This window comes from Carettochelys insculpta, chromosome 1, assembly GCF_033958435.1.
Source record: "Carettochelys insculpta isolate YL-2023 chromosome 1, ASM3395843v1, whole genome shotgun sequence".
In the NCBI taxonomy this organism is placed as follows: domain Eukaryota; kingdom Metazoa; phylum Chordata; order Testudines; family Carettochelyidae; genus Carettochelys; species Carettochelys insculpta.
Genome location: NC_134137.1, coordinates 286,709,107 through 286,724,436, shown reverse-complemented (window position 1 = coordinate 286,724,436; position 15,330 = coordinate 286,709,107). Strand labels below are relative to the sequence as shown.

The 15,330-nt window shown below is 43.2% G+C and overlaps 1 protein-coding gene across 4 annotated transcripts; it reads right to left on the bottom strand.

Annotated features, from left to right (window-relative positions):
- Positions 1-1,363: 1,363 nt before the first annotated feature.
- Positions 1,364-14,489, bottom strand: LOC142007323 (uncharacterized). Of its 4 annotated transcripts, XM_074983936.1 has the most exons (5): positions 13,988-14,352; positions 8,859-8,943; positions 5,526-5,739; positions 4,233-4,362; positions 1,364-2,057 (listed from the first exon to the last, which is right to left on the bottom strand). In XM_074983936.1, the coding sequence occupies exons 2-5, from the start codon at positions 8,880-8,882 to the stop codon at positions 1,814-1,816; spliced, it is 612 nt and encodes a 203-aa protein (XP_074840037.1). In that variant the 5' UTR covers positions 8,883-8,943; positions 13,988-14,352; the 3' UTR covers positions 1,364-1,813. The 4 variants fall into 4 exon arrangements, 2 of the variants coding, with proteins under 2 accessions (XP_074840037.1, XP_074840038.1); XR_012643917.1 differs by lacking the exons at positions 8,859-8,943; positions 13,988-14,352 and adding an exon at positions 14,367-14,489; XR_012643916.1 differs by lacking the exon at positions 8,859-8,943.
- Positions 14,490-15,330: the final 841 nt, after the last annotated feature.

Genomic DNA, 15,330 nt, shown 5'->3' with positions numbered 1-15,330 from the left:
TTCTGTGGCAGAGGGTGAGGGGTCAGCTAGTTCATCATCACTTTGGATAAAAGTTATTGGATAAAAGTCACTCCCACGGAGAGGGTTCACAGAAGGGCTGTGCGCTCCTCACATCCCACGTAAGTCATATTTGAGGCTTTATCTAGAACCTATGTCAGGCATAGGTTCTGGGTGAGCCATCTGACTGGTCCAGAAATCCACATTAAAATCCACTTACAAACAAGCCTACACTTATAACCACTCTATTTGGTTATCATAGGCTCACATCATTATAGATCTATGCAGTAACTGACCCAGAATTGCTTGTCAGAATATTTGGCTAATCCTCTGGTGACAAGCTGGAACCAAGCGAATTAGATGCCTAACCCATTCATGCATTTCTGAGAGTCCTGCTGGACTCCTACATGCATCTTCATGAGCCTAAATACCTTTGAAAATCTGGCTCCTGGTCTCCAAGGCCCAGATCTTCAACTTCTACTGAAATCAGAGTGAGTGAGATGACTTAGAGGATGTGGGCCCAAATAGCTTGATTGTCAATGCAGTGTCAAATCAAGCCCTACATTTGCAAAAGTGATTAGTGATTTTTGGCACCCCTAAGTAGATGCCTAAAAGAGGCATGATTTTTCAGAAGGGCTCAGCATGTCATAAAAAACAAGCTCCACAGACAGTCTTAAAGTGCCCCCCGACAAAATCTGAGCCCCACCCCCAACCACTAGCAAAGATTGAAAATTTAGGCCCCGTTCTGCAATGCCTTGTGAAGTCCCACCTCCCTCGCAGGCTTTTAAAGCATCTGTTTATTAACAGAACATGCTTGATATATACAGTTTATGGACTGAGGCCAACATTTTAAAATGTATCCGCCTAACATTATGCAACTGAATAAAAGTGGTCTGGTTTGTTTTCAGAGGAGCTAAGCACCCAGAATTCTCCCTGAAGTCAAACACTCAGTACCTCAAAAATCAAGCTACGTCTACACTAGCCCCAAACGTCGAAATGGCCATGCAAATGGCCATTTCGAAGTTTACTAATGAAGCACTGAAATACATATTCAGCGCTTCATTAGCATGCGGGTGGCCGCAGCACTTCGAAATTGACGTGGCTCGCCGCCGCGCAGCTCATCCCGATGGGGCTCCTTTTCGAAAGGACCCTGCCTACTTCGAAGTCCCCTTATTCCCATCTGCTCATAGGAATAAGGGAACTTCGAAGTAGGCGGGGTCCTTTCGAAAAGGAGCCCTGTTGGGACGAGCCGCACGGCGGCAAGCCGCATCAATTTTGAAGTGCCGCGGCCGCCCGCATGCTAATGAAGCGCTGAATATGTATTTCAGCACTTCATTAGTAAACTTTGAAATGGCCATTTGCATGGCCATTTTGAAGTTTGGGGCTAGTGTAGACAAGGCTCAAGTCACTTTTATTTCAGTACCTAAGTGCAAAGTTAGGTGGCTAACATTTGAAAAAAAAATGATATGTATGATTTTCCAGCTCCTGAGTCCATAGAGCTCTGTAAAGTAGGATAGAGGGAAAAAGGTATCATCCTTACAGAAGAAGTGTAGCTGGCAATCTTAAGGAAATGGAGATGGGGCAGTGGGGTAACGGGCTTGAGTCAATATCTCATCACACATGGGTCACAACACAGCCTTCATCAAAGATCTGAGCAGAACTTGACCCAACATTAGACTTGAAAGGCAGCTGTATAATCCATAACTGCCAATCTTCTGAGGCATCCAACCCCTCACTCATACATGTGTTACTTTAGTCAGTCTGACAGTCTCTCATCGATAAAGTCTTGTAGAACAAAGACGGATAGAAATCTGTGTTATTTTTTTGTGGAAGACGGCTGCTTCCACGGAGCTCTCCTGCGGATATACATCCTCCTCCTCTGAAAAGGCAGTCTCCTCAGCTGCACACTTCTGAGCCTCTGGCCCCTCAGGGCATTGTATCGGACAGGAGACAAGGTCCTGCTCATTACATTGAGTCGTTCGTTCAGCTCCTCCAGCCTCTTCTTCATGGAACGTACTTGCCTCACAAGATCATCCAGCGCCGCAGAAATTGGATGGAAACTGTAGATAGAAAGGGCAGTACAGGGAGAATGACTACAGCCCTGGAACTGCTACTTAAGAGAGAAAGTAAAAGTACTGCTACCTTATACTTCCATAGTGTTTTTTATGATGGCAGATTCCCAAATGGTATATAAAATGGGCTCCAAAGTTTCAGAAGGGACCAGTGATCTACAGTCTTTCAGCTTTTAGGTGCCCAGCTTGAGACACCGTAAAGGGGCCTGAATTTTAGAAGAAAAGTCCTCAGCACTCTCTTATTATCAGGCTCCTTTATGATGTCACAAGTCAGGCTTCCAAAATCACTAGATACTATTGAAAATTTAGACCATATATAAATGTGTGTGGTGGGGTTGGGTGGCTGTTTCAGTGGTGAGTGAAAGGATATATGTCTCCAATTATGAATTTTTAGAGAGCTATTCCTTCACTCACCGCTGAAACACAGCTGGCTGGATTTGGACTGTGACAGGTGCTTTAACAAACACACTAAAATACGTCACAACCTTTTAGGGCAGGAAGTGAAGAATAGATTCTGCCACTGGCACTGCCAGAGTAATTTGTGTGGGCGGAAACCAGCCAAGATAACCAGGCTTGCACTTCTGTTCTTGTGCATGTTTCAAAGCATCTTTAATAGGCACAGGTATTCCCAGGCCAAAGTTTTTCATCCTGTCTGAAAGACAGCCCCTCAACAACGTATTAGACCATCAGAATCAGTACAGATTTAGAGGGAAGACAGCTGCACTGAATCACTAATGCTGCTACCTATACCAGCTTCTAGCTTCTTTTGGAGGTCTTCCATTTAAGTCTCAACCCTGCCTAATGGGATACAGCTGACAAACTCTAGAGTCTGAACTGTTATTTATTATTATTGCTATTAGTAATCCAGTGGCAGCCACCATCTGTTCAATTGTTTCCCCCTAGACATTTATGTCACAGTCCCTGCCATGAAGAATTTAAGAACTGTAAAATCACGCTTTGACATTGGAGGGGGGAACCCCACTATTGATACCAGCTTTCAGGGAAAAATTCATGCCCCTGTAAAAAGCCCACAAGTGATCTAACTGCGAACCAAATACCACTTAAACCTTAATTTGAATAGACATCATACAGGCTTTCAGCACAAGTGAACTTCATCCTGATACCTAGAGCTGGGCTGAAATAAAATAAATTGGAAATACAGTGATGATATTTTTGTACAGTATTTCCTATTTTTCTGACCAGCTGTAGAGCTTGTCAGTTGTTTTCCTAAGTTGGTATTTTGACAACACAGTAAAGCTGGGAGAGACCAGTTCGTAGATCCCTACCACCTTTTTTAACCAGCTCTGATACTAGCATTTCTTAGACAGCTATTTCTCATCGGAGAAAAGCTTCAGCTATGAATGAGAACCCTTGTTCTTCATTCTCAACATTCAGTAGCATTGGCCTGAGTGAGAGTGAACTTTTGATACCTTGTTCTAGTTTAGGGTTACCATATGAAAAAGAGGACACCCCTGAATGGGAGTGAATCTGTATCAGTATCAATGAACTCACCTTGTATTAATATGTTATAATATAGCTAGTACACTAATACAAGGTGAGCTGGCCGATACTGATACAGCTACACTTTCTCTCAGGGGTGTCCTCTATTTTGAAAGTTTCAAATATGGTAACCCAGTTCTAGTTTCTTTCCTCTTTCTCTCTTTCCTATGGTTAGACTCATGCTTCACTCTCTTTCAGCAGGGTGAGGCTATCCCAACTTATGAAGACTATGTTCAACTCATCGTCGTTAGCAATTTTTGAAATACAAGCTGGGAAAGTGCGAGTTGGTGAGTTGGAGAGCAGTTTTGTGCAACTACACAAGTTACATTTACTAAAACCATATAAAGAGTCCAGGTCAGCTGGTCTCCCCTTCACTGCCCCCGGCTACATTTAGATTTTCCTTGCAGCATATTCCCAGCTCAACTACTTTGTCCAACCCAGTTTTGGGTGTCTCACATGATGGGGCTTCCTGCTCTTTAAGATAATTTTTCCACAATATAATAATGGTTTTTAGGAAATATTTAGTAATCTTTAACCTCACCATATTCAGCTATCCAAAAAGTATTCAGGAAGAGTTTCATAGTAAGTGAAATTTTCTCCTGCTTTGGTACGAGTGAGGTGGCTGAGGACAGTGAAATGATGCTGTTAACTAGTGAGAGTTACCTGGAGAACTCTGGCAGCAGAGTGTTCGGGTGACTCAGCAAGGAATGTTTCATTTGCCAAAAGATGCCGTTCCCCCATTTCTCCAGCATGCGTGTGACACTATTAATGCCGTGGATGTTGACTTTGTCTGCTGCATTAGCAGAATGCCATGGGAGAGGAGAGAGGAAATTTGAGCAAACAAAGAAATACATGAACCATTGGTAGGAAGGTCATTTACTATTTCTCCCCTTAACTCTGAGGAAGCCCTGGATGAGACCCACATGCTCATTCTCAGTAAGCTACAGTGATGTACTGAATAATCCTCTTGAGAGACTAAATAAATATGAGTTAACATCTCCCCAGCAACTACCTTCCACTGCCTCCAGCTGCTTTAGCCTCCTACTGTCGCCAAACACTACTCTTCCAGAGCTACACTGCATTGACTAGTCACCCTACAATCCCTGCTCTCCAGAACGTCCCATACAAACCTCCCCTCTTCAGACAAGCACCTCTCAGCCTGATTCCCAGCTGCCAGGGTCCTCCTGGCCAAAAAAAAAAAAAATTCTTCCCCAATCTCTGAGTTCCTGTCTTCTAAAAAGTGCTCTACACAGCACTCCTCCTGGATGCACAAACTCTCTTGTTATCCTCATGCATGGTGAATGGTAGATATTTTCCTCAACTGCAGGTTTCTCTGCATTGTCTGCCTGAAAGTAGAGTAGTGTTCTCAAGGCTACTTGCCTCTCTCAAAACCCCTGCATCAAACTGAGCCATCATCCCAGACAAAGGGGCCCCAGTTCATTCTAGCTTCTCAGAAGTTTTATGTTTGTTCTGACCATTTAAGGGATTTGTAAAGCATCCATCCCCTGGAGAATCCCTTTTATATAAGCAGAGTATCAGACAGGTCTGGTGTCAGTGGATCCTGGAGTAGTTTCTGGGGGTGTTCCCAAGAGGACATAGATAAGTGTAAGCATTTCTTTTCCCCAGCTATTCCCAGCTGCCAGAATAGCTAGAACCAAGAAATGCAGTGAAACCCACACTATGGTTGTGCTGGGCATGGAGTGAGGGGTATTGTGTTCTGAGTGAAAAATTATATCTGTTCATGTTTTTAATCATGACCACATCTCTCTGGTTCCTTTTGATAACCTCTTGTCTACCCTGCACCTTCTTCTGTCAGTAAGGACCCTAAAAAGAACAGTCCAGATTGAGGATTGAAGGTTTTACTAGAGGTAAAATAGAACTAACCTAAAACTGCATCAACCACTTGAAGAGAATCTTATCCATAAGCACTCTGATTCCCCTGTCTGTGTGTCTTACCTCCTTCTCTGTAGTTCCAACTCTGAAGCTCATTCAGGAAGTCTTTTTGACAACTACAGCTGAGCAGGAGCAGGAAGAAGAGGAGAACTGGGAGAGCACCCATGATGGAGAGTAGCCAGGCCTTCATCTTAACTTCTGCAGTGAGACAGATTATATCATTCATCCCTTTTATCCATCTTTCTCTCTTCTCTTTTGGCCCCTCTGATGGTGAATCCTTCAAGAGAATGTTGAGGTCAGTTCTGTTTGTGTATAAGCAATGGGGGCTGTCCTATTCTCAAACATTTGCGGGGTACGGATATCTCTTAAATATTCAGTAACAGACAACATTTTTTCTTAATAAGTCTTTGCAGTTAGATAATACCTTCTAGCCAAGGTCCTCAAAGAGCTTTAAAAATACTAGTGAAGTAAGTCTCAATTAGACCACCAGGAGGTGAGGAAACATTTTATCCCCATTTTATAGTTAGGAAGATTAAGACACAAATTAATGAAGTGATTTGTCAGGTTTATAGAAGAAGATTATGGTAGAGGCAAAAGTGCACTTCACATCTTTTGGGGACTAACTTAGTGTCCACTGAACCCAATAGGATCTCTTCCATTAATGAATTTGGGTGCTCAATCAAGCCCAGCATTCCCACATTATATTTTACCCTCTACATTGTTCTTCCTACATGTAGATAATCTGAACAATGAAGAGTAACTGTAATATTAAGTGTAATTTAATGCTGGTGAAAAGTACTAAGAAGCCCACCTCTGAAGACCAAAGTCCTCAGTTACTCTCCAGCATATATATATGACTACAGGATGAACCTCTCTCTAATCCAGAACTGGCATGATTTTAGTTAGCGGGTGAACACTTACCATGGGTGTGGCCAAGTTTCTTGTGGCCCCATAAAGTTTGTTTACAGCCATCAGTCCTGGCTGTCAGTGTTCTGTGCTGTTACTTAGCTGTAATTTACCCCTAACTGTCTTCTAAGAGCCCAGTAAGCAGTGGAAGTGTTGGTAATGCTGCTAGACAATAATGACCTCCTGTGATCCAGAAAATTCTCTCCTTTGGCACTGGTCAGGTCCCAAGGATGTTGGACTAGAGCGGTTCAACCTGCAAAAGATTTACCTGGTGGTGCTCAGGCCCTTAACTCAATTCATTTTTGGTTTTTGGAAAATAAAATGGAAATACTTCATTTAAATAATTGCTCTGGAGTAGGGTTGGGGATGAGGGGTTCAGTATGCAGGCTGCCCAGGGAGAGAGGACTATCCCAGCACTCTCTCACCACAGCAGGTTGGAGCCAGGTGAGAATTGCCTCTCCATGGCTGCTGTAGCTCCAGTGGGCACAGCTGGGGGAAAGATGCATGTCCCCCACTTGGGTCAGATCCAGGTTCTGCCTCCTATGCTCCCCAGCCAGAGTGAGGATTGCAGGAAACTGTGTACTTTCCCCTGGCTCCCTGATGAAGGGGAGCAGCCAGCGATGTTCCTGTAAGAATGGGGTGGGGCAGAGATTCAGGCTTCTGCCTGCCGCTCCCTAAAAGGGCACCAGGGGTTAGAGGCTTTGGCCTGGGTCAGTCCTGGATGGGGAGTAGGCCTCAGCCAGCCCCTTTCACCTGCCTGGTGTTCTGTCTCTTTTCTGTATGATTTTATGAGAAGAAATCCCATTCCAGGCACATCCCTTTTTCCTGGCACAACCTTTACCTTGCTTTCAGTTACAAGAGGAAGCTGCATACCGAATTTGGTGGTCCTACCTCTTACTGTTTAGGAGCAGTTATTGAACAGACAGACACATGGACATTCTCACAAATGTTCACAGATATACAGTAGATGTAGAGAGCAGTGGGAAAAGCTCCTCACATTGCTTCTCTTCCAGGGTCTTTCCCAGTCTAACTTAATTCATCCCTAACCTATAGACCTTATTGTGTAGAGATTGTGAATAAATGTAAGTGAACAAATCAGTGTCTATGACCTGTTTATTCCACACCTTTGTGATGCTGATAGTTTTCGTAACATAGCTAGAAATACCAGTTCTGTGTAGATACGCGTATGTACATAAAATAGAAATCTGCTCCATTGATGTAATAGTACACACCCAAGTTCGCATTACCATTCAGGATTACTAGCAACGATTTACATAATCTGTAGCCTAGATCTTAGTCATAGCCATGGAGCTGCCCATTTGAAAAGTGGGAACATTTAGAAAGCCCAAATTACTGTGACATTCAGGTCATACATCAAACCTGAGACCTTACTGCAAGCCTTGATGAAATTACATTACCTTTCCAGTGACATATAACCTTCCTCTCCTAATAGACTGGGAGGAGTTCCAGTCCAACTACTTAGCATGTTCCATGTATTTTAGAAATTGAGCTGAAGAAGGAAGCATCTGAGTGCACCATTTTATTTCACTATACTTAACTACTTATTTTAAATTGTGCGTATTTTTATGCATGTAGTCATATTAGCAATATAAATGCAGCAATATTAATATTACAGTTATGCACTATTTTAAAATGATACATTGCACGTCAGGGACATATTTTGTGATCAAAATTCATTCTCTTAATAATTTTAAGGGGGGAAAAGTACATTTTCCTCCCCATAGCAACCCCCACATAGGCATGCATAGAACTATTCTCAACAAAGGCAGCCAAAATGCAGAACTCTTTTAAAAAACATTATTTTGTTTTATCAGAAATGCATCACTGAGACCTGTGGTAAAAACAATTTCTCTGGCCTTCTCTGCACTACTCAGTGTTGGAACCCTGGTTCCCCATCTCTTCTTCCTGAATGAATGAGCCCCAGCTTTTTGAGCTCACTTTTTTATTGTCAAAATAAGAAAATCTCTGTTTAAGCATTCCCAAAAGGAAAGCATTTACCAACTCTGGAGCTTCTTGTTCAGACTGTCTTACAATGCAGCCCAAATCAGGGAGGCTGGCTAGCTTTCCAATTCATTTACAAACACCCCAAAGAAAATCAACCATTACAATCCTTATCCTCAGCCTCTGCCTGTTTCTGTACTGGGTTACTTTGATCATTTTATATGTGTGAAATATACTCATCTCACATCTGGTATTGAAAATCCAGCTTGTTTGATTTCAGGCTCCTAGAAACATCAATGGTTCAAATAAAATTAAAAATAAAACAGATGTTGTATTTCCAGGGCCTTTTAGACTAGTTCTCCTACCTTACTCCTTGAATTCTTGAGAGGCAGCTATTACTGATTATCCTTGTAAGTATTATTTCCTAATAAGAAATATTAATTTAGGGTCAGATCCTTACCCATGTAAATAATTTTTACTCCCTTAGATATTCCCATAGAAATCAATTCACTAGTAAGGGTTACTTACATGGGTAAGAGCTTGCAGGATCATACCCTTGATGGGCCCAAACCAAAGAGTTTCGCAGACATGGCTGTGGATCAGACATTGTATTCTATAGGAAAGCATGCCCAAGGTAGAGTTAACACCATTATTGTTATAATTTAAAACAATGTCAGTAGACTGCTCTATTTATAATAATAATATAATAATTAATACATCCCTAAGTGCTAGAAATTCAGAAAATTTCCTGTAAGATTCCAACTCCAGCCTTAGCCTTCATCCTTTAGCCTGACCAGCTTCCACACCTGCCCTTTGTAGCATGGTGTGTGTTGTGGGGGAGGACGGGACCCAATACTCTTTCTCTGTACATGATGATATAACCGTTCAGCCTACACCAGGCCTGGGACATCATCTGCCGTGTTTCACAAGGGAGTGAACATTAATTGAGGACAGACCATGCAGCACACAAACACCCCCACCCCCACGCCTCTTGGTTTCGTAGCAGATACCTTAGTACAAAATGGATGGCTACCAGTGCCACTTGGAGGGCACAGATTGGTACAGGCAGGTTGTGTCTGGCTTGAATTCAAATTCCTTTGTTTGATTTAATGATTGATCTGAGAGACTGGACGTGGGGCAGATGAGCACTGTCAGCCACACTCTGCCACAGGTGCAAGGAGGGTTCCAAGCAGTGTGAAAACACTCACCATCTCCACTCTCTGCTCCAGAAAAGGGGCAAAAGTAAAACACCCATTTAAGGGTAAGGGATACTCTGAGGTTTGTTAAGTGTAACATGGACGAGTCAGAGAGGGCTGTATCTGAGGGCCAGGCACCCCAGCCTGTGTTAGGAGAATTAACACAGGGATTGGTAGTGTGCCCATATGGGGGTGGGAAGGAAATGTTCTCCTATCCAGTCTGCGTACAAAGGGAGGGTGAGGAAGGTAGACTGAGCTCTGTAGCCTACAATGAGATAGCAGGGAAGAGGGAGAGGGGCAATGGACTATGTAGGAATGGCAAGAAGCTAAATGTTGTAGCCTCTGGGTATGTCTACTCTACCAGGAAGATCAACCTGGACAGGGTCGATCATCCAGAGTTCGATTTCATGTGCCGAGTAGAGATGCATGAAATTGAACTATCTGGGGTAGACAGTCGACACCTGTACACCTCGATATCGCAAGTTGACGGGAAGTTTCTCCTGTCAACCTCTGTCTGTGTAGACAGCCAGATAAGTCGATTGCAGATAAATCTATTCTAGCTATGCAATTGCTTTAGTCAGACTTGTGTATCTGCAATCAATTTAACTCCCAAGTGTAGACCAAGCTTCTTCTATGTACTGCCAGGGTGAACTGGTGGAGTGTTGCAACTGTTCCACATGGAGTGCCGGGGTGGGTGTTTCCTCCATCAGGAGGCAAAGTGTGGTTGGTGGTATGCACAGCTTGGGGCCATAATGAGAACTGGTAGCTGAAAGCCACTGCTGTCACACCAGTGTAATTTGTAAAGACATCAGTGCCAAAAAGCCCCAAATAGCTGAGAACTTAAAAACTGGCCAGTAACAGATCATGCCTGAAATTTTATTGTATAGGCCATAAGTGACCAGCGTTTTAAAAAGGGCCTCTCAGTCAAAGATGAGTAGTGATGCAGGATAGAATTAAAGGGCTATTACGCTGTCAAAAGTGCATTGTGAATGCCACGGCTATTGTCTGTCAATGACTCAATTTAAAACAATTGTTAGTGTGGAATCATCATCTAATGGCAGCGTGTCTAGTATGCACCCGCAGACATCTGTTCCTGGCCTTTATCAACAACTTGCAAGAAAATATAAGCCGACTACTGCTAATATTTTCAGGGGTCACATATTAGATTACTGGAGCAGTAACTAATGATTAGGACAGGGAACTTATAGAGCAATCTGGATTGTTTCATGTGCTGGGCTCATTCCCATAACATGTTTAATAGCATAAATACACATCTGGGAACAAAGAGTGTATGTCACATGTACAGGGCCATGGAAAACAGCAATTCTGAAAGGGTGTTAAGAAACATGGTGGATAACCAGAACAAGAACTGCCAGTGTATCACTGTGATCACTGAAGTATATTTATAAACAGATTAAAGTCTCTGAGGTCCTTGGATGAAGAGTATTAGTAAGTGCAGAGTGTTTATTATTAGTAACAGAGAGGAAGCCGTGCTAGTCTATACACTATCAAAACAAAAAGCAGTCAAGTAGCACTTTAAAGACTAGCAAAATAGTTTATTAGGTGAGCTTTCATGGGACAGACCCACTGAAGAAGTGGGTCTGTCCCACGAAAGCTCACCTAATAAACTATTTTGCTAGTCTTTAAAGTGCTACTTGACTGCTTTTTGTTTTGATAGTGTTTATTATTGTTGTTTTGTTTGTTGATATGTTCTCCATCAGTAATTACAGCCTATTCTGCTCATATAATTAGATAGACTGAATGATCCAGTAATAGGTCTTTTTCACTTACAGCTAAGGGTATAGGTACACTGCACTTTATCCCCTGTGGCTGGCTTGTGCCAGTTGACTTGAGCTCACAGGACTTGGGCTGCAGGGCTGTAAAATTGTCTCGGAGGTGTTTGGCTGAAGGCTGGAGCCTAAGTTCTGGAATCCTTCTCCCTCATGAGGTCCCATAACTTGTGCTCCAGCCCAGTTCAAGTATCTACATCTCGGTTTTACAGCCATGCAGCCTGAGCCTGGTGACCCTTAATCTGCTGACACAGGCCAGCCATTTAGGTATATTGTAGGCATGCCATAACGTATCAGTATCCAAAGAGCAGACATTTGTGTCCAAACATTAAACTTCAATAATCTCTCCTGCTCTCTGGCTTCCAAATTCCCCATCCCCACATGATCAGAGAGCTGTGTGAGCTCACTATCTAAAAAAGCAGCACTTCCAGGATCAACACTTGGCCTCTCCAAGTCTCCTTGAAGTCATTCTCTAAAATAAATTAATGCTGCCAGGATTTTAGTTTCCAGACCCATGTTTCCCACCAATTCACTCATTCTTGTTTGCTTTAAACATTAGTCTCCAAGATACTGTATTCCATAGCACAAGACTCTATGTTTTGGGAGGTTATTTTATTTAAAATTTCCCAGGAATCTATTGATGTTTATTACAAAAAAAAAATTAAACGAGGTGCAAAAAATTAACACCAATTTTCTCGGTAAATATTGAGATTGAAACTCTCTAGTCTAGCACTCTCTGGTCTGGCAACATCCATGGTCTGGCGTGATTTTAGTTAGCTGGATATCCACTCATCATAGATGTTGCCAAGTTTCCCATGAAGTTTGTTTACAGCCACCAGTCCTGACTGTCAGTGTTCTGTGCTGTTATTTAGCTGTAAGTTACCCTTAATTAGTTTGTAAGAGCCCAAGAAGCAGTGAAGTGTTGGTAATGCTGCTAGCCAATATTGACCTCCCACAATCTGGTAAACTCTCTCGTCCGATCCTGAGGGTTCCGGACTAGAGAGGTTCAACTTGTACTAGGAGATGGGAAGTCGGGAAAATAGAAACAAATAGACAAAAGTAAGAGTATTTCTGATCCTGCTCCCTACTGTGTAAGGAGAGATGGCAACTCGACAGCTGGGTAGGGTTACCAAGCCACCATTTCTCCTTCACGGGCAGTTCCAGATTAAGCCCACAAGTGGAAGAGAAGGGGGAGATAAGAGTGCCATGTCTTCATGCTGCCTCCTCCACCTCTTCCATCCTTAGGCCTGCTCTGGAAGTAGAGACAGGAATTTGGTTACCTGGACTACTCACATTAACAAGCCACCCTCTCTCTTCCTGCCTGAGCAAGCAGCCATGTCTGGGGAGTTCTGGCACCCCATTTTTTTTCAAGTTGAGCACTAACATATACACATGTGCATGTGTCCATCACTGCAGTGTCTTGCTGAGACAGACAGCCTCACATTTTCACTCCAACTAATTTATTACTAAATGTACTAATTTATTGCTATCACTGCACCTCACAAAAGTCTCAGGCGGGTAGCCATGTTAGTCTGTATCTTCAAAAACAAGCAATCCTGTGGCATCTTAAGAAATTAACAAAGGTACCAGATCATGCACTTTTGTGGGTAAAACTCTCTGCACCTCCTGTAATGACTGGATATTCTTAACATAATCAGTATATTCATGTATCTGAGTGGTCCAAAATTTGAATGCAAATGGGTAAAAAAATGAAAAATAGCCTTTTTAAAACCCAGGAGTTTTTTGGTAAAAACTGCTTTGTTTCCTGCTTCAGTACTCGTTAAATATTAATTGTAATAAATATCATTTTGTTATTGCACACACACACGTGCACACACACACCATGGAATACTTTATTGAGTTTAGGTGGAAGTAACATCAGGTTTTGGAATTTCTTGAATTTTAAGGGCTTGCCAGTTCTGTGTTAATGGTACGTTAAAACTAATGGAGGGTTTTGCATTTAATTATACATGAATTTGCTCATTTTACTTATGGTCATTTGAGAGCAGAGCTGTCTGATCCTGCAAAAAATAGACTGACCATCCTGGTAACCATACAGATCACCAGACCTTAATGGCAGACCTGCCGGCTGGCAGCTAGAGGAACTGATGCTTCAGGCAGACAGGCATGCTGACTGAAAGGAGTGAGCTGTTCTGGTAGCAGCCTGGTACCAAAAGACACTGCTGGATAGTAAAGCAGGAGGGAAAATATTGCTGCCCTTCCAGTGCTGAGGATGTGTTCACAGCTTCAGCCCCTTCTTCAAAATATGGACACTTTTTGCAGAGTGCATGTTCTCTCTCTCCTGCAGAACACAACATTTTAGGTCTCAGAACATACACACACAGACTCTTTCAGAACTTGCACTCTCTCTTTCCCTCTCTTTGGAATTTGCACACTCTTTTCTTCCTCCTTCCAATCAGCACATTAGCACAGCCTGCACCCCTCTCTTCCCCCGCCCATCCAAGCCAGAAGCACTTATACACCCTACAGGTCTAAGTCAGTGCCACACAGGCACAGGTATTGAGACACATTTTCTCTCCTTTTCCTGCATCTTCTTGCAGGTTCATTTCCCCTCTACCGACCAGGCTTTTTAGGAACTCGGCTGTGTATCCCAATAGAAGGCAGAACTTCTTCCTGGTAAGGAAGGCAGAGAATTGCAAATAAACTTTACCTGGACTCCAGATGGTAATCCTCCTGAGACGAGACTTCCAAATATCTTCCCCCTTTTCTTCTCTCCTCATCACCCTCTTTGGATTTCAGTTTGTAATGTGTGACGTGTCCCTCTTCATAGCTCTGCTTTACACATTTCCCCAGTATTTCTTTGGAACCTATTCTAGCTGCTCCTTCTTACCCTCCCCTCCCACCCATTCAAGCTGAACTCCTCGCACACATGAGAGCCTTACAGCAGTGAAAACATCAGTCATTGGCCGTGGAGACCCTTTTTAAAGTGGACCCTCTGTTGCCAGGCCTCCTCTAATCCGTGCCCCAGGTTCCTCTGGGGACTGGCCCTAGCTCTTTGGCACCCAGCACGGCTGTGCAACCTCTCTTACCATCCATAGTTTCCGCTATGCCGTGTTCCTGTCTGGCAGCTTGCACCCCTGTGCTGGCCAGCCTGAGATTGGCTCCTCAAGTTGTTTCTGTCTTTGAACAGACTTGTCAGTTAATTCTCTGCAGATTAGCTCAATCCTGAAACACTGTGCCAAATCTATTCTGGTCAGCGTAAACAAGGAGGATACATTGTCTGCACTGTTTTTTCTGTGCTTCCAGGTTAATTGGCTGCCAAGCCAAACAGTCAGGTTTGGACAGTACTTGACTTAGAGACCTCCAGAGAAACACCAGGTGTCACAATAAGCAATGCTGGTGACTTAGTAGGTGGTGATCTTGTTCCTCCCTGTGTACGTATTGAACTAGTACCATTTTAGGATGTGTTACACTACTGCACACACTATCCCTTGGAGAAAACACCATGTACTGGCTTCCTGTGATTAGTACCCTATCCATGGCATGACTGGCTAGTTCCCTGGACAAATTTGATTTCTGCCTATTATTAGTCCTACAGCATCAATTCACTGCAGTGCTTTTCTCACTTCCAGTGCTATACTCTTTGGTGGTGTTGCTGTGTGCTCTTAGATAACTGCATGCTCCACCCCTGCTGCAGCTGCATGCCCGTGATAGGGACAATGATCCCCTAGCATAGAGTGAAGCACTGTATGAATGTGTGTGTGTGTATGCACTTGAGTATATAGGGTCAGATCGTGAACTGGTGTAAATCAGCATAGCTCCTAGCCTGACTTTAATGTAGTTTTGTTGAGCTACACCAGCTGAGAATATAACCCATGGTTAATAAATCAGTGAAGTGCTTCAGCTTCTTCTGGGTGCAGACATTATAAATGTCAGTCATTATTATTACCATTGTTTAGTCAGCAGGTCAAATATGCTAAGCATCAGTGGGGAGGTGCCCCAGCAGAGAGCAGATCGTGATTACAGAGGACGGGCTCTCAGAGACAGTACCAG

Bases quoted from the DNA above. Each gene is read 5' to 3' on its own strand.
- LOC142007323 (XM_074983936.1), bottom strand. From the start codon at position 8,882: ATGATCCTGCAAGCTCTTACCCAT. The intron at 4,363-5,525 runs GTAAGACACACA...CTGCTAATGCAG, and splicing joins TTGGAACTACAGAGAAGGAG to CAGACAAAGTCAACATCCAC. The intron at 2,058-4,232 runs GTAACTCTCACT...TTCTATCTACAG, and splicing joins CTGCTGCCAGAGTTCTCCAG to TTTCCATCCAATTTCTGCGG.